Here is a 27,495-nt window from a genome sequence, read left to right on the forward strand (position 1 = left end):
TAACCCAGCTGCTTTCTATACTGAAGCTGAATGCAAGCAAACGTAGATCTTCCATGTCTGTTTTTGTGTAGAGATCTTAGTTTGGTACAAATTCCTTCTGAGTTCCTTACAGGATAAAATGAGGGGATTGTTCCATCAGGATGTACTGGAAGAAATCCTAAGCTGTTAATGTGGCTGACTTCTGACTCAGACTTTGTCTCACGATTGAGTACTTCCATGAATAAAAGAAACTTCTCCAGGGTCCATGACCAAAGTCCCTCATATGTTGGTGTTACTCATCATATCCTACCCCTAAACATTAAGGGTTTTCATTTAAACTGCATTACCAAGCACATTACGTTTCCTGCTGTGGTAGCACTGAAGGCAAGAGTTCATATTCAAAACCAAATACTACACTGGATGTTATTACTTCCAGCCAACCATGCTGGAAGTAATATGTTGATATTTTAAGATCTACTTCTAACCATTAATATGCTAAAATATGAATCAAACGTCTTGAAACATTTGTTTAAAATCAGAAATATGTGTATAAATTCATAATGAACAACTCCAAAACTGAGAGAGATTATTATGAATCCTGTTCTTAACAAGACTTAGAGCCCACTGATTGTGTCCTCCAGATTGTATAAAAAAACAAGAAAGCTCTTTGAAAGTTGCAATATGATGTCAGGACACATTTAAATTTCACACATTTCACATTTTCAGACAGCCTCTGTAGGAAGACATTCAAACATACATATGTTTCTGCCAAGCATAGCGTGATGTGGATGTGATGGTCAAGTTTCAACTTTGGGAAGTTCAATTAATGTCTGGATACAACCACACTCTGCAGCTTTCAAAGCCCCTGAAAATGCTTTTACTTCAAACAACCACTTAAAAGGTTTCAAGCTAAGAAAAATGTCAGTCGTGATTTAACAGTGTAAGAACCCAATGACATTTGCTGGGATGTTTGATCACTCAAATCTAATCAGACCTTGATGAAGCAGATTATTCCACTTTAAATATTCAAAATATTTAAATGAAACACTGACATCATTATAGATTGATTATTTACATATTTGAAGTTTTCAGCGGTTTTACTCTTTAATCAATAAATTTGCAATTTGTGAAAACACGCACACGCACACACACACACACACGGACATACCACAGATAGCTCCATCCTGTACAGGAGCTTAGTTTGTGCATTTTAAGCTGAAGTGACTTAGTTTAGTTTAGTGATTTAAAATGTTTGATAAAAGAAGTGAAGTTTTTAATGTTGCAATACACAGAAACACCATGGAATATCTAATTGCTGCAGTGATAGTATAGACTGACACGAACACATTCGATCCAACGCAAACACATTTGGAAAAAAAAGTAAATTCCAGACTTTGGACATATTTGCAGAAATGGATCATATTCATATTCCAAATGATCTTACTTTGGACTTTGACGTTTCTATGATAGCTTACCAAACAAACCAATGGACCTTCCCATTATTATCTGCAACCAGATAATGCCTAAATCAACAAGCACACTGCAAATGCAAAACATCAGATTTAGTGGTATTAAGCATGGTGTCTGACTAGTCAGTGTTTGGTGGGTTTTATTATTGTAGGGTCTTTACCTTACAATATAAAGCGCATTGCGGCAACTGTTATTGTGGTTTGGTGCAATATAAGGAAACTGAACTGAACTGGTTGCCAGGAGAACGGTGCTTGTCTGACTGCATTGTGCCAAGTGTAAAGTTTAGTGGAAGGGGGACTATGGTGTGCTATTGTTTTTCAGGAGCTGGGCTCTGCACTTTTTGAAAAATCTTTCAAAAGTTCCCATAAACACACTCCTAAACCTCGTGGAAAGCCTTCCCAGAAGAGCTGAAGCTGTTATAGCTGCAACATTTGGGCCGACATCACATTAAACTCTATGGATTAAAAATGGGATGTCACTCAAGTTCATGTGCTTGTGAAAGCGAACCAGTAATTTTAGCAATATGGTGTATTTTAATAGCACTTTCTGGCTTTTAAACGCCTTGTTTTTATTAGCTATTTGTTTTTAGCTTTTGTTTTTAGCTATGTTGTTATGGTACCACATATGACTTTACAGGCTTTTAATGTAAAGCCTCAATGCCTGACCTGTGCAGTTTATCATGGCAGCACGTCGCTAAAACCATAATAAAATAGCTTGTTATAACAAGATACTTTTATGTCATAAAAACGTATTATTTGTGCAATTACTTTTGCTACACAAAGGGGGTACTTTTAAAAATGGTTAGTAAGCTTTTCATAATAAACTTGTAAATAAAATTAAAAAGCCACATTATTGGCTACATTTAATGCTACATCCCAATTATAAACCTACATTTGAAAAGACCTTGTTGTATTGTAGCTACAAAAACCTAAAATTTAAGATTGTCAGCAATCTAGACAGATAGATCAATCAACAGATAGACGGCAAATGAAACAGACAAATGGGAAAAACAGTGTGTCATGTTTTACAAATAATTTTGCTTTTTTCAGATGTTCCACTGCCTCTACAAAAGTCATTACCATTTAAATATTTAAACCTGAGATTCGAATTTTTCAAGACTTTCTTTGTACTGTAAAAACCAAAATGTTGGTGCGGCCTTCCTCCTGTCATCGTAGTCATGAGCAAACCCTATCAAAGACAGACAGTCAAATACATTTTGATGCTCATATTACATAAAAGTTTGGTATAGTAAATGCTAAAAATGTAAAACATTTTGGTGTTCACCAGGTTTCTGCTGAACACAGTCACGGGGCCACTGCTGTCAGACAACAGTGCTTATGTCATCAGTCTCGTCTGCTTTTTTCGGCTTACTGGGGAGAGACTTGAGGTACTCCAGATGGCGTCGCGCGTCCTCCTGGTTCTGACGTACATAATACACCACATATGAAATGACCATAGCAAACCAACCGAACATGGTTACGAGCATAGCATAATCTGTGGTCCTTTTTGCCAAGTTACAGAGATCTATGTCAACCGCCAAGAACGGCTGTCCCTCCTGGTCGTGGAGCTCCGAGCTTCTGCAGAGAACCCGGGCAGCAGCCTCATGGTTATGGGCCATTCCTCCAATAGCCTGCTGAAGGGCGCAGTCACAATGCCAGGGGTTATCGTTCACAATAATCCGGGCCTTCAGTCGAGCAAAGGCATCCTTGTGTACGCTAGTGATGCGATTGTGGGAAAGGTCCAGCACCTGTAAAGTTGCCTCTATGCCAGTGAATGCACCTTCCCCTAAAGTCTCCACTGCATTGTAAGAAAGGTTTAGCTCCCTCAAAAACCTAAGTCCATGGAAGGCGAGATCGGGAACGCTGCCGATCTGGTTGTGGTCCAGCCTCAGCAAGACAGTGTCAACTGGTAGACTGGGAGGAATCTCTTTGAGGCGGGACTGACTGCAGGTAACATTGAAGCCATGGAGGTGGGAATCGCGTTGGCATATGCAGCCCTTTGGACACATGCTGGCCGAGGGAAAGCACAAGGCCATAAGGACAAGGCTCTGAAGGAGCAGGCACATGGGGATGGAGCGTGACAGCCACAAGTCCAGCAGAGTCATGCTGACCGACTGTCAGCAGCATCCCGCCTCGGGCCACAGCACCACCACTGGTCGCTTACACACATTGCATAGTAGCGACTGGCTTTCGCAATTTACCCACTGAAGATATGGAAGCGTGAACAGATGTTATCATACTGCGTTGTGGCCTGAAATGAGATAAGACAGAGTCAGTCAAACATATCCGCTAAAAATATAGTATAGTCAAAGGTTCATCATTTAAATGATCTTAAATGTGGCAGGTAAAATTTCATGAAAGTAGAATTCATGATAGATGATCAAATTTAATCAATAATCAAAATTATACAATGAATCCAAATAAGTTTTCTACCAGTGAAAGATATTCATTCATTGGATTCATTGGATATTCATTCTGCTAAAGAGAATGAATATCCAGAGCCTGACTTTACCAACAGCATCATCAGAATAAAAGTGTTTCTGAAAGACTAAGAGTAAAACCTTTTATACTGGATTAGTGCATAATCATAAAATGTATGATTGATCTGTTTAGTAGTAATATGATGAAATAATAGTGCAAGCATTATCTTACTCTTGTCAATAGAATCAAAATTTAACACAAGTAGAGATAAAAAGATGAATGCTGAATAATTCTGAGGCTTATCATACCATCTGTTAAGTATAACACAATGCTGGATACCCAAACAGGATACGCAAAAGTGGGTGTGCATATGGGCAATGTTTTACTTTAGTGATGCTCCACACAATTTCAGTCTCAGAAGATGAGACAATGGAAGCCACAGGGCGTGAAGGTGGATGTCAGACAAGATCAGACTATCGGTGTGCACGAGTTGGATGTCAGGATGGAGAGTGTCTCCAGGGCGGAGAGGCTGGTAACTGGAGGTGACTTCAGTGGACATGTAGGTCGAGTGAACAGAGGTGACAAGTATATATGTATTAAGGAGAGGCATGCAGAAGGACAGATGGTGGATTTTGCCAAAAGGACAGAAACGGCCATGGTGACCATGTAGCCTACTTCAAGAAGAAGCAACATAGAGTGAGGTATAAGAGTAGAAGAAGGTAGACCATATCTAATGCAGAAGGTGCAATCTGAAAAGGACAGGAGATTATAAAATGTAGAAAGGATTGTAGATTGTAGAATGACTCTGGAAATCAAAATGTGGAAGCAAGTGAAGGCAGAGCAACGATGAAATGGTGAAAGCTGGAGTTGAGACAGGTTCTGTGTGGTAGAGACGAATTACCAGGTGACTGTGAAAATACAGCTGCAGTAGTGTGGGAGACTGCCAAGAAGGTGTTTGGTGTATCCACTGGAAAATATTCAAAGAGTTTAGTAATGAACACATTTGATAGCCAGGGAGACGAAGAAAACACCAGCAAACTTTATGGGAAACTATGCATAACACAAAGAGAGAGCTGGCAAAGCAAAAGGCTCAAAGCGAGTTATATCTGAGGCTGGACAATAAAGAAGAAGAAAAGCATTTGTATCAATTAGCAGAGAGAAAGACGGCAAGACTGAGCTGTGAAAAGATGTGTAACAGGTTAGTGTGAGTAAGGAGATGTGAAATGTGTTAACAAATGAAGACTGTCTTCCTTCTCTCCCCCCAACCAATCACAGCAGATGGCCCCGCCCCTCCCTGAGCCTGGTTCTGCCGGAGGTTTCTTCCTGTTAAAAGGGAGGTTTTCCTTCCCACTGTCACCAAAGTGCTTGCTCATAGGGGGTCATATGATTGTTGGGTTTTTCTCTGTATGTAGTGTTGTAGGGTCGACCTTACAATATAAAGCGCCTTGAGGCGGCTGTTGTTGTGATTTGGGGCTGTATAAATAAAACTGAACTGAATTGAACTGAATTGAAAGACTGATGCAGTACTTTGAGGAGCTGCTGCATAAAGAATATTAGACAGAGGAATGGTAGTGAATCAGGAAACACATCACTAAAAGCAGGAAATAAAGAAAGCTACTAAGATGATGAAGATAGAAAAGGTTTGGTCTGGATCACATTCACTACATTGCCAAAAGTACTTACTCACTCATCAGGTGTTCCAATCAATTCCATTCAAATCAGTTCAATTCAATTTTATTTATACAGCACCAAATCACAACAACAGTTACCTAAAGGCGATTATTTTAAAGTAAAACCCCTACAATAATACAAAGAAAACAAAGAAAACCCAACAATCATGTGACCCCCTATGAGCAAGCACTTTGGTGACAGTGGGAAGGAAAAACTCCCTTTTAACAGGAAGAAACCTCCAGCAGAACCAGGCTCAGAGGGGGCGGGGCCATCTGCTGTGATTGGGGTGAGTGGAGCAAAACAGAACAAGGACATGCTGTAGAAGAGAGCCAGATATTAATAACAACTAATAATTACAGGCAGAGTGGTCTAAAAAACACTGTAAGTGAAAAAGGTGAGTGAAGAAGAAACACCCAGTGCATCATGGGAATCCCTGGCAGCCTACGTCTATTGCAGCATAACTAAGGGAGGATTCAGGGTCACCTGGTCCAGCCCTAACTATATGCTTTAGCAAAAAGGAAAGTTTGAAGCCTGATCTTGAAAGTAGAGATAGTGTCTGTCTCCTGAATCCAAACTGGAAGCTGGTTCCACAGAAGAGGGGCCTGAAAACTGAAGGCTCTGCCTCCCATTCTACTTTTAAGTACTCTAGGAACAACAAGTAGGCCTGCAGAGCGAGAGCGAAGTGCTCTAATGGGTGATATGATATATGGTATCATAATGTTTAGCCTTTCTATAAAATACTGATATTTGCTTGCAGCACACAGAATAGAGATTTTGCTCATCGAACAGGCAAGACAGAAGACAGAAAGTGATCTAAGTGATCCATTGTGTCATAATTGATTACTTATGTTTTGGAAATCAAAGCATGAAACAATTACTTACCGCACTGCTAATGTTCTGTTATAAAATGCAAAATCTCAATTTATACATTAATTAAGTGTTGTTTCCTGCAAAATCCAGCAATTACTGCAATACAAATAGGCAGGCAGAAAGCACTCAACAACCATATCTATGTAAATGACACATGGACTGATTCTTATTTAGAGCTTTTCTGCTCTCCCGAAGCCCTTAAGGCGCTTTATACAACATGCCTCATTCACACAAACACTTTCGTCTTTCTATCTACCGATTATGCATATTCATAGAGCAACTTGGGCTTAGCATCCTGTCCAAGGATAGTTGACATGCAGGGATTTAACCATATATTTCTGCCTGAAATATGTTCTTCAAGTCAGTATTTTGACCTGAGCTACAGACATGTGAATGTGTATTTCTGCTGGAAATATGTGGTGCATTGTTGCTTTACGAGACCCGGAGCTTTGTCACTATTAGTAATCCTCACATTTACTCTTTCCAAATAAATTAACAGTCACAGTGATCACAGTCTTGCAGAATTTATGCTCGAACAGAGCGAGCGTGTTCAACGTCTGCACTACTGCAGAGCCAGTCCGTCTGCCTGCAGTGAGCTCTGCTGTCAGATGAAGTATGTGCTACGACTGGTGTGTGGGCCTCTGTCGCTCGTGTTGTTGTTGGTCTGTGAGCTGCGAAGAAGAGCAAAGACAGCGAGTGTTAAACACAGTGAAAAGTGTCACTGCAGCCACTGTCTGTGCTTTTCATGCTTTATTTTTTGATCACTGAAGTTGTTTTGCAGTTCTCTGGTGGTCTCCCTGCTTTATTCTGGCCCACTTATCACCAAAACAGGTAGGAGATTATTATTAGTCATTAGCATTCAACCCAGTCTTAATGAGGACTATACAAACAGCGCTTGCTGCCTCCACAGACTACGTTGTAGTCTGTGTACTTAAGAAGTTATTAACAACTCATATCTATTTTGTAATATTTTCCTATATCTTTTCTTGGGACTGTCCAATTAAAAACACCATCATCATTATCTGACCCCTCAACCTGAATGTAGGGAATAAAGCACACAAAGTTTATGGGAAACTGCAGAAACTGGCATCCTCACAATAAACGCTTTGCTGTTATTCAGCTGCAGTGCATCGTCTCTACTGCACTGAAACTATTGTTGCCTCTTAATGATGTTGAAATATGAGCCTTCTCCTCCCATCTCTGCTCGTCTGTAAAACTGTCTTACTGAACGCCACTGATGTGCTTTGTACTAAATGTATTTTCCCATTTTTATGCAGTTCAGAGTATGTTACCAAAACTGAAGTTAAGACATCTGCAAATTTTGTGAGACCATGTGGAATTTATAATAATATGTAACTTTAAAATTATGCAAAGGTGATTTCTACATGATGGACAAGTCAGAATGTGCCTTTTTATTTTATTGAAGCTGTGCATAGCTGCATTCTTAAAACTGCCATCAGCAGTGATGGGAATAACGGCATTAAAAGTAACAGCGTTACTTTGTAACAAGTAATCTAACTAATTACTATTTCTATCGTTACAATGCTGTTACCGTTACTAACAAGAAAATGTGGTCGCGTTACTATTTTTCAACAAACAGACAGTTGAAGCTGTGTTCAGCTTACAGCATCTTATATCAGCTGCAGGAAGTAGCTGTAAGTAATCCGGGTGCTGCAGCTTTAAGCAGCTGCGCGCTCCCGTGGGCGGCATTCACTTTCTGCCCGACGATCACTTTTTGGCACAACACCTGAAGCTCAGGGGCAAAACAGTCGCATGAGTGCTGCTGTTTGACTGAAGAAGAATAAAGTAGTCGTGCTAAGCCAATCACATGACCACTTTAAGATGACAAAGCAACAAGGTGATATTGTCAGGGTCCTGGGTCTCCTGACCCAGCGTTTTAGTTCATTGTGATTTTTGTATTATTGTACTTGGTGTGAGTTTCTATGGTTTCTAGTTTCGATCCCTTGCCCTTCTCGTTTCTCTGTGTCCCCTCTGTTCTGTGTAAGTCTGTGTCTGCATGTTTGAGTTCCCCTCTGTGTCTCTCGGTTCTTAGAGTCCTCTGCCTTATGGTTTATGTCTCTGTTTTTCTTAGTTGCTGTCTCCACTGTGTCAAGTTCGCGTCTCTGTGTGATCCTTCCTGTTTTACTTTGTAGGTCCGTGTCTTATGTGAATGTGTCCTGCTTTGCTTGTCTCGTCAGTTCTAATTTCCCCCAGCTGTGCCCTCCTTCTGTGTCTCATTCTCCTCGTTACTTCCCAGTGTATTTAGTCCCTGTGTTTCTCTGAGTCAGTGTTGCGTCGTACCCTCAACAAGCTGTGTGTGTTTTGCCTCCGTGTTACCAGTGTTTTGTTTCCAGCTCTAGTTCCAGTTCAGTATTTCTGCTTCAGTGTTTTAGTCCACCAGCGTTTTTGTTTGTCTTTTGGTGAGTTTAGTTAGTAAGAGGTTTTCCAGCAATAAAGCTGCGCTTTAAGTTGAACTTCTGTGTCTGAGTCCTGCATTTTGGATCCACCACTCCTGCTTGCCCGCCTGCCACACAGCCAACCATGACAGATATATACCATTTTTTAATTTGTGTTGATAGGCCACGTAAAACCAGAGTCATGATAAACAATATATATGCCTGTTTTTCCTCAATAGTTTCGTCACGTTTACTGTCTAAGGACAGCGCAGCGAGCACTCTCTGCTTATCACCAAAAAATAAAAAAACAGCCCGTCTGTGTTGGTGGAAAAATGCAAAGAATGATATGGCAACATGACATTGGGTTGTTCAGGAAGACGGGGAAGTTTTAGGAGAGAGAGAGAGAGAGTTTTGAGATGTGGGAGATTTGTGACATTTAGCGTGTTTGGAGTGTGTAGTTAATGTGTTGTCTTGTGTAGTTAGTTAGTGGTGTTTTGGATAGTTTTGTGTTGTGTGTCAGAACAATGAGGCGACTGCTGAATGTTACAGATGTTACCAAAAAGCCACCAAAGGCAGATTACAGTGTAAACACTGTCTCCAGGTAGAAACAGCAGTGATACACCTGCTGCTGTCAGACCTGCAGGTATCAGGCTGTGATGTTCTCCTTTATAGTGGACAGAAATTATTTTTTGGAGTGGCACAAATAATTTGTGTGGCATCTTATTTAATGCAGAACAGCTGATTGTTCTGTAAATAGTTTGAAATGGTTATAAAAAAGGGTAAAAGGTAAATGGCTGCAAATAACTTTGCTGTTTTGATTTAATGTTTTTTTTTTCTGATTTTAGATGAGTATGCCAAAATGGAAACGTAACTGTAAAATTACAGTTATGTTTCCCAATTGTGTCTGTGCACTGTTCAGAACTCGTGGAGGTCTTAGCAGTCAGATGCAGGCTGTTTTATATCCCAAGAGAGTTTACTGTGGTGATCATCGTTGCTGTTTACATCCCACCCAGTGCTAGCACTAATGCTAAAGCTAGTGGAACACTCAGTGAACTCTACAAGATTATCAGTGATCTGCGAACAGCCCACCCTGACAGCTTCTTCATCGTCGCCGGGGATTTAAACAATGCCACACTTAAATCAGTTCTACCCAAATTTCATCAGAACATTGACTTTGCAACAAGAGGGGACAACATGTTAGACCTTGTTTACCCAAACATCCAGCATGCATACAAGGCTTCACCCCTCCCCTACATTGGACAATCAGACCACATCTCCATACTTCTCACCCCAGTCTACAGACCCATCAACAAACAGAGGGGTGAGAACATGGCCAGAGGGGGCCATACCTGTTCTGCAAGATTGCTTTGAATGTGCAGACTGGGATATGTTTAGAGAAGCTCCTACATACACAGACACCGTGGACCTGGTGAAGTACATAACCTCAGCGACCAGCTGCATCAGCAAATCAGCATTGAGGATGTCACTGTCTCCAAGACCGTCATCAGCCAGTGGTTCCCAAACCTTTTTTGCTAGGCGCCCCTGTGTTTTACAAGAAAAATCCCCCCCGCGCACAAACACATCCTCCAACAACACACACCCATATTTTGTTTTCACACGGTTTATTTCACACCTCAAACATTTAGTAAACAATTAAACAAATACAAGTAAACTGCAATAAATTACAGGTAGCAATAAAATAAGCTACTAACTCTTTTACGCTACGTCCACACACGGAGCTGTTTCTGTGCATTTGGGCTTTTCGTCCACCTAAACAGCGTTTCAAATCACCGAAAACTGAGATTTTTTTAAATCTCTGTTTTTGCGTTTACGTGTGGACGAGGAATACAGAGTTCGTCACTCAACGTCAAAGGTATGTGCCTTTTTTCACGTCACGCTGTGCGCCACGTTATTGTTTACATGAGATGAATTGCAGAATGGCAGATAGAGACAAATACTGTTAATCTGACTGTCTGCAGGTTTTACACGCAGTTACTGTCCCTCCATTTACAAAGGCAGAGGCGTCACGGTGTCATTATTTTACATGTAGTTGTTTTTTTCCTGTGTAATAATATTCAACATCGATATCAATACATTTATCAAAAAATGCCTCTCTGTGCAAAATGGGTTCAAAAACATAAACAGCTGTGGGATCCTGTTTGTCCGTGATTTGAACCGGGGGACAAATCGTGGCAGGATCAGCCTGATGTTATTTGTATCCCGCTGCAACTTTACTGTATACAGAGCAAACATCTCCAAAATGTCAGGAGTCGTTAGTCATTACAAGAAGTGTTTGTAAACTAAAAATCAAGAATGTGGGATCCTGTTTGTCCGTGATTTGAACAGCCCAGCGCTGCTCCCGACGCAGGGAAAACCAATCCTGCAGGGAGACCTACCTCTGCACTTGTGCAGGTGAAGCCAGAGGGAAGATTTGCTTCACCATATTTTCTAGTCTTTGGCTCAGAATGAAGTTGGTTTGGAAACATATTCAGCGATGCTTCATCTCCTGCTTTGCGTTTGTGTGGGCGCCCCGTCAAAAAACCTGTCCATTATGCTAGCAGCGTTCTTTTTTTTTTTTCATACTGCGCCCCCCTGCATTGGCTCTGAGAAGTCCGCTGACTTGGTTCAACATTACTTGGCAACAGGGAAAGTGAGGCAGGTTGCACTGGTGCATTTGTGACAGCTTCACTTGAAATGCCTTCACCGCATCATACATGTCATGTCCATGAACTGACAGGTTTCCTCGCTGAGCTCAAAAACTCGATTGAGACCTTTCCCACAACTCAGCCAACGGACCTCTGTATGATCTATTTCCCACATAAAAGACTGAAATTAACGGTGATTTAAACCTTTAGTTCGGATCAAATTTACGGTTTGCGTCACGGTGATCATTACATGCTCCATTTTTAGGACTTTACCACACAGCCTTTCCTGGTGTATGATGCAGTGATATGCTGTTAACTCACCGGTACAGTTCTCCTCCTGCATCTTTACTCGCATCCTGCTGACTAGTCCGCTTTTTTCACCGCACAACACCGGCGCTCCATCTGTTATAAGTCCAACAAGTTTGTCATATCGGTTACACTTTGACATATGTTTTAAAAAATGTATTTTCCTGTTGTTGTCCCGTGCATCGATTTAATGTTCAATATTTCCTCTCCACGGATGAAGATGGCCAGCTGTGCAATGCCCATCATGTCTATACTTTCATCCACAGCCGAGTATGCAATAACGTTTTTGCTTCTTTCACACAACTGTGTTCTTAAATCAGTGGCCATCTGGAGTCGGGTGACGTAGGCGGTCAAGATGGCAGCTTGAATGGGGAAGCTCCGTCACAGCGGCAGCTAATTTGCATTAGACTTAGAGAATTACGCTACACAACACTTACAAAATATAACCTCAGGACAGTGGGAAGCTTGAAGACTCTTTGTGAAAGCTCAGAAATGCCGAGTCACCAACAAAAACTTACGCTTCGACGGCAAGAAGGCGCTAGCAAGGAAACCACAGCGAAAGCTAATGATGTGCACCCGCCCTCACCTCCAATGTCGGATACTATTCAGACTGCTACAACTGAACAAATGGCCAAAGACACTGCAAGTATTTACGTGCTACTTAAGGAAACCTCCGAGACACAAGAGAGCAAGCTGAATGCTATCCAAACTGCTACGAGGGCAGTGGAGGCTAAGCTAGCGGATATGGTTACTCGAATAAGCAACGCTGAGTCTCGTCTAGATTTCCTTGAGGATGCTAGCAGAGTGCTAAAGGAAAATCCTCCTGCTACTAGTGACGAAGTGAACGCTCTACGACAGAAATTAGACGACCTCGAAAACAGAGGACGGAGAAACAACCTGCGCTTCGCCGGCTTTCCAGAGGGCTCCTGAAGGTCGACTTCCTGGGCGGGCTGGAGATTGACCGCGCACACCGCAGCCTGGTGAGACGCAAACCTGACGTTCATCCCCCGAGGGTCATCATCGCCCGATTTCTGCGGTTTCAGAACAGGGAACGGATCATGGAAGCTGCACAGATGCTGGGACAGCTGAACTGGAACGGCCACCGCATTATGATCTTCCCTGACTACTCCAAACTTGTCACGGACAAACGAGCGGCATTTAATCCCTGTAAATGGCTGCTGCACGAAAGGAAGATAAAGTTCTCCCTACTGTTCCCAGCGGTGCTGGTGCTGAAAATGACGGAGGGCAGACGTGAGTTTACTGACCCCAAAAAAGCCCAGGACTACATTCTGTCTTTACCTTGAGTTATTTACAGTCAGGGCGTGGATTTAAACGCTACCCTTTTTTTTTCCTTTTCGCCCTAGCGTTAATTAACACGCTATACACGCTATACTTTGCACCTCTTAACTGTTTAGTTTAAATATTATAGGGCTTCGCAGTTTTATTTGATTTATTCAGTTGTGCTACTTTTGAGAATACAACACAATCTGCGTTGGTAGAGAAGCTCACTAAGACTATTAAATTCCTCTTTTAGTAATTCAGTTGTCATGAAGCCCTTTTCAGTTTGTCAGGGGACAGTTCTAACCAACCTGCATAGAGGTCTGTTCAGTTAGCTAAGTCCCAGAATGACTGTTTTACTCATATTACAACGACTTAATATGCTGCTGCTGGCGACGGGTCCTGTTTATGACTGTTCGACTGGTTAGAGTCATGGACCATAAAGTTTATGTTTTGCTTTCTGGGGCTCATAGCCCACCTGAGGGTGACTAGTGTTCTCGGTTGCCCCAGACGTATCTGTTTAAATGTTTATTGTCCACTCTGTATTGAACTCCTGGTTCTAATAATACGTTTCCCCACTGCTATGTGTCTGATACGTATTGCATGATGGCGAATAAGCAATAAAGGGCCTTTACTTTGATGACCTGGAATGTAAAGGGCCTTAACCATCCAATCAAAAAAAAGAAGATCATGACATTTATCAAATCAAAAAAAGTTGACATTGTCTTTCTTCAAGAGACTCACTTGTCTCCCCAAGAGTCAGATAAACTTTGGCGTGATTGGGTGGGTCAGGTATTTTTTTCGTGTGGCAGCAGTCAGAGTAGGGGTGTCACAATTTTAATTCATAAGCAGTTACAGTTTAAATGCTCCCGGATGGTTAAGGATGAAGATGGGCGGACATTGCTACTCTTGGCTGAGATTCAAGGCCATAGGATGATTTTAAGCAATATCTATGCACCAAACATCGACGACCCCACCTTTTTTGGAAACTTGGAATGCAAAATTAGTGATATGGGCGACTACCCAATCCTGATAGCAGGGGACTTCAATTTAGTCATGGATGATATACTGGATCGAAGCACTCCCTCACAGCGACACTCTAGATCAGCTTCGGTCGCTATAAAAATGTGTAGGACCTTGGGTTTGGTGGACGTATGGAGAGTATTCAACCCATCCACAAGAGATTACACCTTTTATTCTGCCCCCCACAACACTCTGTCAAGAATAGATTATTTTCTCGTGTCAAATTCTATCATGCCCTCAGCAATGTCTTGCTCTATTGGTAGTATACACGTTTCTGACCACGCCTCGGTGCTCCTGCATCTGAGCTCATTTGGTAGCCCCCCCAAGTCTCCCAGATGGAAGCTAAACTCAAGCCTTTTACATGATCCCAACTTTTTCCACTCCTTGAGAGAGCAGATCAATTCTTATATCGAAATTAACCTCTCTACAGCTCCCAGTGCGGGTGTAGCATGGGAAGCTTTGAAAGCCTTTATTAGAGGGTTCATCATCCAGCATGCCTCATATAAGAAAAGAACTGCTCTGTCCAAGCAGATAGACCTGGAGAGGAAGATTGCCATAGCTGAAGCCGCTTTTAAGGCAGACACGAGCTCAGCAAATCTGACCCACCTAACTAGACTTAAATATGAGTTTAACTCAATTTTGACTCAGAAAATGGAGTTTTCTCTATTTCGGGCTAGGCAGAAATACTTCGAAGATGGAGATAAACCTGGCAAACTGCTTGCAAGATATATTAAACAAAAAGAAGCTCAGACTATCATAGCAGCAATTAGAGCACAGGATGGCACTATGGTGTCAAAACCCTCTGAAGTGAATGAAGCCTTTAGAGATTTCTATATGCAACTCTACTCCTCAGAAATACAAGCAAACTCTCAGGAAATTAACAGTTTTCTCTCCCCCCTCAACCTCCCAACTCTCTCTAAGACACAGGTGGACTCCCTGGACGCCCCAATTTCAAAGGAAGAGATCTTAAGGGTAATCAAAAATCTCCCAATTGACAAGGCCCCTGGGTTGGATGGGTTTACAGCAGAGTTTTACAGGAACTTTGCAGATGAGCTCTTCCCTTTACTCCTGCAAATGTTTGAGGAGGCCCTGGATAAGGGCAGCCTGCCACCAACACTGTCAGAGGCACTTATTTCCCTTGTCTTAAAGAAAAACAAAGACCCGCTTGACTGTAAGAGTTATAGACCAATAAGCTTGATCAATTGCGATTGCAAAATTTTAGCCAAGTTACTAGCAACCAGATTAGATAAGGTCATGACTTACTTAATACACCCCGACCAAGTTGGTTTTATTCGGACTCGCTGCTCTGCCGATAATATTAGACGCCTAATTGATATTATGTGGGCAACCCAGAATAAATCCCCTACGGGGGACTTTTCTCCAGCTATAGCCCTCTCCCTAGATGCAGAGAAAGCATTCGACAGGGTGGAGTGGCGTTTTCTATTTTGTGTAATGGAAGCATTTGGCTTTGGCCCAAAATTCATAAGGTGGGTCAAACTTCTCTACAACAATCCAAGAGCATCAATACTAACGAACCGTATTATATCACAGTCCTTCGACCTCCACAGGGGTACAAGACAGGGCTGCCCACTGAGTCCTCTGCTTTTTGCTTTAGTTTTAGAGCCTCTGGCAGCGACAATACGTAGAGACCCTGATTTTCCAGGTATCCAGGTCCACAATAATAACCACAAATTGATGCTCTATGCTGATGACGCCCTGGTCCTAATATCACAGCCAGAACGATTTCTACCTGCTCTCTTGAGAATTATTAACCGGTTCTCTAATATATCAGGATATAGAGTAAATTGGTCAAAGTCTGAAGCGCTCCCTCTGACAGCCTTCTGCCCCAAAACCCTGTTCCAGCCGGGGGATTTCAGCTGGCCTCAGACTGGTATTAAATACTTGGGCATTACATTCCCCCGTTTGTTATACAACATAGTTCAGGCTAATTTTGAAGCTCTATTGGACAAGTTCAGAACCGACATAATTAGATGGTCCCCTTTGTTTCTCACCCTTTGGGGTAAAGTTAACATCATCAAAATGAATTGTGCTCCAAAATTTAATTACCTACTACAAACACTCCCGCTAAAAATCCCATCAAAATATTTCCATCAATTTGACAGATTATGCAACCAATTCATATGGAATAACAGACGCCCTAGAATAAAGCTTAAAAAGCTACAGCAACCAGTGGAGTCGGGTGGCCTGGGGGTCCCAAATCTACTATTTTACCATTATGCTTTCAGTCTGAGACACATGGTTCACTGGGCTCTCCCTCCAGAATGAGCCCCCCCCCCTGGCTTAGTCTGGAGAGTACTTTGTGCTCACCACTCCCTCCGATGCACATTTTAACCACCAAGCTCCCACCAGATATACAAACCCACCCCATTCTTTCTTTTCTGCAGACGGTCTGGAAGAAGGTGGCCTTGCTACTAAATTTTAACTCCCACCTTCATACTGAGGCCTCCATATGGCTCAATCCCAAACTCTGCATTAATAAGTCGCCATTTTTCTGGAGACTGTGGGTCCAGAGAGGGATACTTGTTCTCGGAGACCTGTATCAGGGGAGGATTCTCAAGTCCTTCAACGACCTTAAAGCACAGTTTCAGTTGCCACAAAGTCAGTTTTGGAGGTACTTGCAGCTCCGGCACTAATTGCTCAAAACCTTTGGTTCCTCCTCCACACCACCTCCAACTATTGAATATCTCAGCTACATCAATAAAATCTTTGGGGGGCGGGGGGGGGGGGGGGGGGGTTGTGAAGTCTCTAAATATTACTCAATGCTTATTAAGGGCACGAGTAAAGGGCTACCTGCCCTCCAGTTAGCTTGGGAATCTGACCTTGGTGTGGCTTTTACAGATCAGGAATGGACTACAATTTTGCAGAATAGTAAAAAGGTGTCCAGGGAAGTTAGAACGAGACTAATCCAATTCAAATTACTACACCAAATTTACTGGTCGCCACACAGACTGTATAGGGCGAACCTCATACAGTCCCCTGAATGCTGGAGATGTCAGACTGGGGTAGGCACATTGACCCATATGATTTGGAGCTGTCCTAAAACCCAAATCTTTTGGACTGAGATACATGACTTTATCAAATCAACCATACGATGGGATATTCCTTTTTCACCAAGACTATTTGTTTTGGGGGACCCATCACTCCTTAAATATGCTCCGCCTAAGGCTGCTGAGTGGGTACAGACTGCATTGATGCTGGGGCGTAAACTCATTATCTCCCAGTGGAAGGCCCCCTCCACCCCACCTGTCTCTGTATGGCATATTCAACTAGGGAGACTCGCTGCACTAGAACAACTCTCATACAGGCTCCTGAATAAAGTGGAGAGTTTCCATCTGAAGTGGGATCCATATCTGTCCAGATTAAACGAACAGACTAGACCTTAGAGTGGGACAGACATTGGAATTCTGACAAAGCACTCTCAGGGATGTCAGAGTGTGGCATGCAGTAAGACCCACATAGTCAAAGGCTGGCTGTTTTTGTTTCTTTTTTGTATGTTTGTTTTTTTGTTGTTGGTTTTTTTCATGTTTTTGTTTATCTCTTGCTTTGTTTGCCCCCCCTCATTTTGGTTTGGTATTCTCTACTGGTCAGAGACTTCATCATTTCTTCACTACCAGACACACTGGACCCACTACAGTTCGCTTACCGTCCAAATCGTTCCACAGACGATGCCATCTCTCATCTCCTCCACACATCACTCACTCACTTGGACACTAGAAGGGGGAATTATGTTAAAATGCTCTTCATAGACTACAGCTCTGCATTTAACACCATAATTCCCTCCACACTCACCACCAAGCTGGAGCATCTGGGACTCAGCTCATCTATGTGTCAGTGGATCTCCAACTTCCTAACTGGCAGACCACAGGCAGTAAGGATGGGCGGACATGTCTCAGCCTCCACCACTCTCAGCACTGGAGCCCCCCAGGGGTGTGTTCTGAGCCCCCTGCTGTACTCTTTGTACACATATGACTGTGTGGCCACTACCAGCTCCACCACCATCATCAAGTTTGCTGACGACACCGTCGTGGTGGGCCTGATCTCTGATAACAACGAGACGGCCTACCTGAAGGAGATTAGGAATCTGGAGAACTGGTGCCAGAGGAACAACCTCCTTCTAAACGTCAGTAAGACAAAGGAGCTGATAGTGGATTTCAGCACTATGCAGGAGAGGAACTACCAGACCCCCGTCATCAACGAGTGCCCAGTGGAGAGAGTGGACAGCTTCAAATACCTCGGAGTTCACATCACGCAGGACCTGTCATGGTCCTGTCACATCAACACCGTGGTGAAAAAGGCCCGACAGCGTCTCTACCACCTCAGACGCTTGAGAGACTTCCAACTGCCCTCCAAGGTGCTCAGGAACTTTTACTCGTGCACCATAGAGAGCATCCTGGCGGGAAACATCTTAACCTGGTTCGGGAACAGCACCATGCAGGACAGACGAGCTCTACAGAGGGTTGTGCGGTCAGCTGAGCGCACCATCCGCTCCGAGCTCCCTGACCTGCACTCAATCTACAGCAGGCGGTGCTGGACCAAGGCCAGGAAGATCGTGAAGGACCTCAGCCATCCCAACAACAGACTGTTCTCTCTGTTGAGGTCAGGAAAGCGATTCCGCTCCCTGAAGACCAACACAGAGAGACTGAGGAGGAGCTTCTTCCCGCAGGCGATACGGTCTCTCAATCACACCACCACACAGTACTGACCCACACATATGGTTCTTACACACACACTGGACTTTCTGGACATTGTTTTCACTTCATCACTTAAATCACTTTAAGCATATTTGCACTGCACAAGACATAATGTGGACCTAAAAGAGAATTATGGATTTGATCAACTGGTCTCTGAGTGCTATTGACACCCTTAACGAGAAGTCGGGGCTCGGGAGAGCCTGAGTGCCCTGGAGGGACTTTCCCTGCCGGTTACACGATGGACGGGTGGCAGAACTGGAGGACCGTGTGCCTGGCGGGACTGTCGATCGAGGACGCTGAAGATATCTACCTATTCGGAACCATGATAACAGGGTTCATGCTGATCGGCGTTGGCTTAGCCCTGGTTTATCAGAGAAATAAGAGAGCGGAACCGGCTGTTCAAACCCCCACAAGGTTGCCCGCTGGATTCGAAGCGAGGGACCAGTGTCAGAGGGCTAAATTTGAGCTGCTCACAAAGGAGAAATCAACAATATTCAACATTTGGACACCACGGCGCCAGCTGCTAGGCCCAAGGCTGGAGCCCACCAAAACAACTCCCTGATAACGACTGTGTGATGACTATTCTTCCCGTCCCATGAATCCCCCCTCCCTTTCCAACGCCTTCGATGCTTGTTTCTGGCGAGGGAACACGGCGGGTCTGTGTGCCGCGCTGGAATGGTAGCGCTGTGCAGGGTGGCTGCTGTGTTTCTTCGGATTACTCCTCACCCCCCACCCACCCCTGTGGCTTGTCATGTCTTCACAATGTTGTGCTGTGGACATTTATGTGCTTTTTTGTGCAAAGGAGTTTTTTGTTTCCTGTTCTCATGCTGTCCTACCATGGAAGCACAGCATGAGTAGGGGTCTCTTTTTTCCTCTTGTACTTTCCCCACTGTAGTGTACATTTCAATGTTTTTTCTTTGATTCTACCAATCTCCGACCTGTATCCCCATGTAATGTTTGTGCTATATGTGTAAGGTCGGGGGGGGTCCCATTTCACTGCAGGGCAACCTGCATGTGACGAATAAAGCTTTGATTGATTGATTGATTGATTGATTGATTGATTGATTGATTGATTGCACAACACTGGTCACTATATTTTTCATTTCCAGTTAATACTTGTACAGCTGCTGTTATTGTGTGTGTGTGTGTGTGTGTGTGTGTGTGTATATATATTTCTTCATACATTCTTATATAGTTTTATACTGTGTATTTTGTTGTACAGTTATTTTATTTTCAACTTTAATTTATATATTTTATCTTATTCTTTCCCAGTTAAATTTACCCTTCATTCTAATTTGTGTTGTACAGTTATTTCATTTTTAACCTTAATTTATATTTTATTCCTTTCTAGTTAAATTTACCCTTTTTAATTTTTCATATTTATTTCCTATCTTATTCATAGCCTTTTCCTTTTTTGTTTTCTTTAGGTCACGAGCAGTTGTCTAAGCATTTCACTGCATATCGTACTGTGTATGACTGTGTACGTGACAAATAAAATTTGAATTTGAATTTGTTCTGCTGCTATGCTGATGTTTTTTTATGTGATGTAATCTGTCTCTGCAGTGGACTGTAGTGTTCTAAAAGTACAATAAAATATTAATCACAAAAAAAAATTAAAAAATCAGTGGCCATCTCACAAACCCGATCAGCAATCGTATTTCTGCTCAGGCTCACATTTGCCAAAATCTGCGTTTTGTCTGGACACAAGACGTCGCACAGCTTCATCCTGCAGCTCTTCAGAGTGGTACCGGGCTGATTTGGCTCCTCTGCTACAATAAAACTTGCGTTCACAACAGCTTCACTTTGTGATTTTGCTCTGGTGAAAAAAGTCTGCTGAAATGTCAGATTCTTCTTTAGCTCTTCTACTTCCTGTAGTTTCTGCATTTAGGTTTTTCAGCTTATCCTGACGTTTTGTCTCGTAGTGCCGTCTTAAACTAAATTCCTTCATTACAGCCACATTAGCTCCACTACTAAAACACACGGGTTTACCGGCATGTCTGTAAACATATATTCAGCCTCCCACCGGTGCTGAAAGGCTCTGCTTTCAGAATCAACTTTTCTCTCCACCATTATGAGCGACTAGCTTCGCAATAACAGAAGTTTGACTTGATTGATGCAAATGTTCCCAGTTAGCCTAGCGTTCAGCAAGGAGGCTGCAGCGCTGCATTATGGGATCTGTAGTTTGTGTGTTATTAGCGCCTCATATCGCCGGGCCATGCATAACAATAATAGTACATCTATATAAAATGATCTCGCGGGCCGGATATAAATGTCCTTGACTTTGACATATGTGCCATATAGTATTCACCAAAGGACTCAAAAACAACAAAAACTTCCACAAATCCACAACAAACTGGACCTGGGAACAACATGCTTATTTGCACACTCAGTCACATAGTTACTGAACACATCCAAATTATATTATATTTGCACATTTTGCATCTTGCACATGTCTTCATCCTGTCTTTACAATATCCTGACCATAACTCAACCTGGTATTCAACACCTACTGCACAATCCACTTTGTATTGTCTCTGTCCCGTCTTTGTGTATCGTACATACAGTACCTTTAAAGCTCTTAATTTTACCTAAATTTAGCAAGTTATTATTTATTTGTAATTTCTAGTTTGATATCTCTTGGAGATATATTTCTTATATACCTATAATGCACCATGGGGGGCTTGGGGTGAAACGGCCTCTCGGTACGCTGTATACTGTGTATATTGTTGCACTGACGATAAAGACCATGAATCTTGAATCTGAATCTTTATACAGTATTTGTCTTTGTTAAATGGCCTGTATTTGTGTAGCGCTTTTCTAGTCCCTAAGGACCCCAAAGCACTTTACACAACCAGTCATCCACACATTCACACACTGGTGATGGCAGCTACATTGTAGCCACAGCCACCCTGGGGCGCACTGACAGAGGCGAGGCTGCCGGACACTGGCGCCACCGGGCCCTCTGACCACCACAAGTAGGCAACGGGTGAAGTGTCTTGCCCAAGGACACAACGACTGAGACTGTCCAAGCCGGGGCTCGAACCGGCAACCTTCCGATTACAAAGCGAACTCCCAACTCTTGAGCCACGATCGCCCCAGGCCCCCCCAGGGCTTTGACTGCGATAGAGGTGGGTGGGAGAAGGCCTCCAATGATCCTTTCTAGCAAGTTTTCATATTTTTACCCAAATATCTGTACTTTCTAATCCATTTTCACAAACAGGCTTGTTACGTTTGGTTTAAGAAATTTGAGGGGAGTTATTTTTGATATCTTTGTGCCCCTTCAAACACCCCCCAAAATTTGAGCCCAAATAGTAATATATGAAAGGCAATCCTATTGGTGTATAAGATATAGCAGGGCTCTAGATAGGGCTGCTCAATTAATCGAATTTTAATCACGATTACGATCTGGGCTTTCAACGATCATTAAAAATGACTGAGCCGATTATTAGCCCCTCCCTCATTTATCCGCGACACCTTAAAGGCCGGTCCGTGAAAATATTGTCGGGCATAAACCGTCTGTGGCGCAAAAAAGGTTGGAGACCGCTGATTAAGAGGACCCGAGGGAAGCTCGGAAAGCTAAGCAGAAGTTATTTGGAGAGTGACTGCCGTTGGTTGAAAAGAGAGTTTAAAAAAAAACTTCAGTGGTGTTGCACACTATTTTATATTATTTTTTAAAGTCATTGTTAACCCTTTAAAGCCGGTCAGAGCAGCACGCTCCGTTTTGCGTAACTATTGTTAAATCCCTGTAGAACCTGAACCGTGTAAGCTAGCGCAATAATTTGTTTTGCATATGAAACCGGAGGAGTTGTACTTACATCTGATGCCATCAGCTTGTCCTCGGTCACGATTTCGTTCCACATATAGCTTTGCAAAAATTGCATAAAAAGCGCTTGCAGGAACAAAAACATAATATTCCAGAAACAGGCTTTGCCGATCCTGTCAGCTGTTCGTAACACTTCCCACAGTGAAATGATGCACCTGCTGTTTTCTTTGCAAATTTGCATCATAGGATTGTTTTTTGTTTTTCCTGCAGTATATAAAAATTGCTGTATCTCCAAAATAAAACTATGAAGACACTCAAAATAAATTTTCTGTTGTTGTAAACTATTTTTTGCAACTTTATTGTATTTAAAGTTTTGAGGGATAAACCTCTTAAATTTCTCCAAGTAGAAATATATGTAAACAAAACAAAAGCAATTTTCAATTTTTTTGTAGTTTATTGCACTTTTTTGCAATTTATGTAATTACTATGGACTTAATGCATACATATTATTAAAATATGGGCTATAACAGTTGTATTGATGTATAGCAACTTGAAATGCTCCCACAAATGGCACTACAGCATGTAAAAAAATAATATAAGCTCTGGTGGACTTGGTTCTATAGTAGGTCTTAAAGGGTTAAATAAATATCGTCAAATAATCGTGATCTCAATTTCAGTGAAAATAATCGTGATTATCATTTTTGCCATAATCGAGCAGCCCTAGCTCTAGACCAGGGCTGCCCAATCCCAGTCCTCGAGAGCTACTATCCTGCAGCTTTTAGATGCATCCCTACTCCAACACAGCTGAATCAAATGAATGGCTTGTTATCAGGCCTTTGCCAAACACGATGGCATGCTGAAGAGGTAATCAAACCATTTGATTCAGCTGTGTTGGAGTAGGGATGCATCTAAAAGCTGCAGGACGGTAGCTCTCGAGGACCGGGATTGGGCACCCCTGCTCTAGACTAACTTTTTGCCACGGTTCCACTGGTGTGCCTAACTCTTTTTCTTAGGTGCACCCAAATTGTTCAACCGCATCGCTTAACACCACAGGCACGTGCACTTTCTGGGGGGGAAATTGCTGTCCATACAGACAACATTGATTTGTAAATGATTAACTAACAATCTTGTCAACACAAAGTTCTTTATTTGGAGCACATTTCTACAAGAAAGATAAGTTACTGAAAAAGTGCTTGTGCATAAAGTGCTTTGGCACGCTGGTAATATTGTAGACAATGTTAAACTTAATCATCACATCGGCTCCTCTGACGACCTGTTTGCTGCTGCCTGCTGCTGAAAGGCCGTGGGGAGAGGGGACACTTGGGCAGTGCATTTATCGCAGCATATAATGTGTTCTGGATACACTGTGCTTTATCAGCACAAGTCACAAATGCAGTACTGGCGGCTGTGGTCTTTCCACACTCACGACAGTAAATGCAGTGCATCATGTTGTCAGCTTTACTCTATCTTAGCCAGGGAGACTGCTCAAGCCACTCTGTTCCAAATGTATAAACTTTCCCCGTTTTACTTTCACTGGGCTCTGGCTCGGAGTCGATCGTGTGTGGCTCATTATGTGATGCCGTCTCTGGACCAGAGAGGTCGATGGCTCCATGTCAGAGCACTGACTTTGAATTTTAGATGGATCAGGCCTTAACTTAACAAAAGTTACCGATCATTCTTTTCATCTTTTCTCTTTACCCACAGCTACATCCACTTCCGTCAGGCCTAGGCTGCTCATAGGGCTGGGTATCTTTCTATAATCCATTTGATTCCGGTTCACAAGGTCCTGATTCGATTCAATTTTGACTCAGACATTCAGAAATATAATTCTGATCATTTATCAGTACTGACACTTGTGAGACTTCATCAGAGATGCAAACATCACAGCAGAGGCCTTTGTGTCAAAGTAACTGAGGATAAAACAGAAAAACATGAAGCAGATTTTCCTGGCCAGGTTTTCTGTAGCAGATAACCTTAAAAATATTCTGCAGTAGAACAGAAACTGAACAAAACCATGAATCAACATGTGAATGCTGCTGAAGTGAAGTAAGTGTTACAGAGGTTTGATTAGAGACACGGCTAAGCGTTTTGCAATTTGGCATCATTTTAAAAAGTTTAAATTTCTTCAGTATTGAACAGCAGAAATGAGGCTTTCTTGTTGGAGGTCATTTTTGTGGAAAAGAAAAACAAACAGCGGCCGTCAGCTCTGTACACAACAACAGACCGGTGCGCGACAAGCAAACGAATAATGCAGAAAACACAGATTTGAGGTGAGAAACTGTTCTTGAAGTACATTCTGGTTTGAGCTGTCGGCTTTCAGCCCCGACGTCCACACTTTGTGTTCATGTCTTTGTGTGGTGCTCTCATTTACTGTTTTGGCTGTTTGGTGGTTGTTTAAATAGTTTTGTGAGCTTCTGGCGTTTCTGGCAAAATACATTTAATACAATCGATTGAGCTCCCTCCAAAGGGTGGCTGGCCTCTCCCTTAGAGATAGGGTGAGAAGTTCGGCCATCCGGGAGGGGCTCAGAGTAGAGCCGCTGCTGCTCCACATCGAAAGGAGCCAGCTGAGGTGGTTCGGGCATCTGACAAGGATGCCTCCTGGGCGCCTCCTGGGTGAGGTGTTCCGGGCATGTCCCACCGGGAGGAGGCCCCGGGGCAGACCCAGGACACGCTGGAGAGATTATATCTCTCGGCTGGCCTGGGAACGCCTTGGTGTTCCCCCGGATAAGCTGGAGGAGGTGGCTGGGGAGAGGGAGGTCTGGGCCTCTTTGCTTAGGCTGCTGCCCCCGCGACCCGGCCCCGGATAAAGCGGATGAAGATGGCTGGATGGATGGATGGATGGACAATCGATTCAGGATTTAATGAATCAATGTCGCATTATTCAAGCTAAAATCAATTCTAATCGGAAAATCGATTCTTGAAACCCACCCCTACTACTCACCTGTCTATCCGCTTTCAAACATACATACATGTAGGCTGACAGGAATATCTGGACCACGGCCAATCAGAGGTCCCACCCCTGACTATCTCTGATTGGTTTAGACCACGATATGGGCATAATGTGTGTTTGTCTGTTGTTGACCACACGGAGACTTTCTTCACTCAAACAGCTGGTCACACCGATGCCACTTAGAATCTTTTTAGTCGCACCATCGAGAAATGAGGTCACATTTGCAACCACAGTGGTTGAACTCTGATTCTCTGTTAATGGAGTGCGATACTTCAAAATTTGGTATCAATCTGATAGCAAGTAAATACAAGGACAGTATCAGAGATAAAGATACTTTTAACATATAAGGGAAGCCTATGCACGGCCATGTTTGGGAGAGCAGTGAGTCGTGATTTATGAGGCGAATGCATCATCAATACGCTAGATCTGAACATATTTTCATGACTATTAAAAGACTGGATAATTAGCTGATTATGTTTATGTTAAAAACCAGGACTGATTCTAGTATTTATTTACCAGGTTTCTTGCCAAATATGTAGAAAAGCAGAAATATGATTACTGTCACTAATGAATTTCTTGATTTCTTGGAACTGGCTTCTTCTCTGAACAGCAGTTCGTTTTCTGTGCCAGATGCAGGAGACAGGCCGCCTGTCTGCTCTCTACTTTTAAGATTATGAGTTAACTTTCTGTTTGATGAAGGTGACCCTGAACCCGGCCTTCTGTGGGCTTCCATGGGCCAGTGAGTGTTTCTTCTTTACTCTGCTCTTTTCACTCTCCATATATTCGTACACAACTTTGCATTGAATCATTAGTTATTATTCCTCTCTCTCTTCCACAGCGTTGCCCTCTTATCATCCCCAACCTGTCGTGACAGATGGCAGGCCCTTACCCAGCCTGATTCCACCAGAGGTTTCTTTCTGTCGCCAACGCTCACGGGGGTGTCCGACTGTTGGGGTTTGCTGTAATTTAGCACTATATACATGAAACTAAGTTGAATTTTATTCTAGTGCTGCTTTCACAGCTAACACAAAGTTATTACAATTATCTATTTTTATTTCAGGTTTGAGATATGTTTTTATTTCCAATAAAATAATTCATTAAACAACTTTCAGCTGTATATATTATTTGAATGTCTGAATAGAGTGTATAGGTAATCAGTCCAACTGCACTTTTAAAATGAACATTAGCTGAAGATGGATTTTACACGTCAGTCATGGCTCCCGTATACGTACGTGTTTTGTATCTGTGAAAAAATCGGTTGCCACGGTAGCAGATACTCTTTACACACATCACAGTTTGCAACCTTTTAAATTAAAGCAGTAAAAATAACTTCACGCTCTTTTCTCTGTGTGCCACTTACTGCAGTCTGTATGTGTCTGCACAATGCCTTCTGGTCTTGCTGGTTATTCACGTGATGAAGCAGAGCAGGGAGGAGGAAGAGCGGTGTGCCTGTATACGTGAGGGGCTTTTACACAGGGAAGTCTGCTTTCTCATGGAACTGATGTTGGGCTTAACATAGAAAAGAAGAGATTTCTATGAAATCTGCAAAATTTAAGAATCACAGACTTTAGAGTTTGAATGTCAGTGAGTAAATGTGTGCACAGCCTGTCGAAATGGGTTTAAATCACCACATGTGCCAGCTTGGCAGTCTAAACCGGTACTACGCTCGTTAGGCCTCATCTACAAAATGATTAAAAACATCAAACCCAGTTTGTAAAAACTGATAACACAACAGGAGCATTGACGATGATGTTGTCTGTCTACACAACATCCGCGAAGAGCAGAGAAGCGGAGCCGTTACCAAGAAATGAAAATGAAATATGGCGATAGAATATGGGTAAAACGCACATGTGCAGAGCCTTTGTTTTCATACGAACATGGCAGAAAAACCATGGCGGCGACGGAAATGAGGAGGGCGAAAGTGGATCGTTGAATGAAACCGATGAACCAGAACTGGTTTGTAAAAATGGTTCACTGGAACTGGTCTAGCTTTCGCCCGTCAGATACACAAC

At 42.7% G+C, this 27,495-nt stretch overlaps 1 protein-coding gene across 1 annotated transcript in view; it reads right to left on the reverse strand.

Moving 5' to 3' along the window:
- Positions 1-2,450: 2,450 nt before the first annotated feature.
- Positions 2,451-27,495, reverse strand: part of lrrc3b (leucine rich repeat containing 3B) — a 30,732-nt gene continuing 5,687 nt past the window's right edge. Inside the window, exon 2 of the mRNA XM_026156338.2 lies at positions 2,451-3,699. Coding sequence (XP_026012123.1) covers positions 2,771-3,553 — 783 coding nt within the window. The 5' untranslated portion in view covers positions 3,554-3,699 and the 3' untranslated portion in view covers positions 2,451-2,770. The remainder of the gene's footprint in view (positions 3,700-27,495) is intronic.

This window comes from Astatotilapia calliptera, chromosome 22 (assembly GCF_964374335.1).
Source record: "Astatotilapia calliptera chromosome 22, fAstCal68.1, whole genome shotgun sequence".
Classification (NCBI taxonomy): domain Eukaryota; kingdom Metazoa; phylum Chordata; class Actinopteri; order Cichliformes; family Cichlidae; genus Astatotilapia; species Astatotilapia calliptera.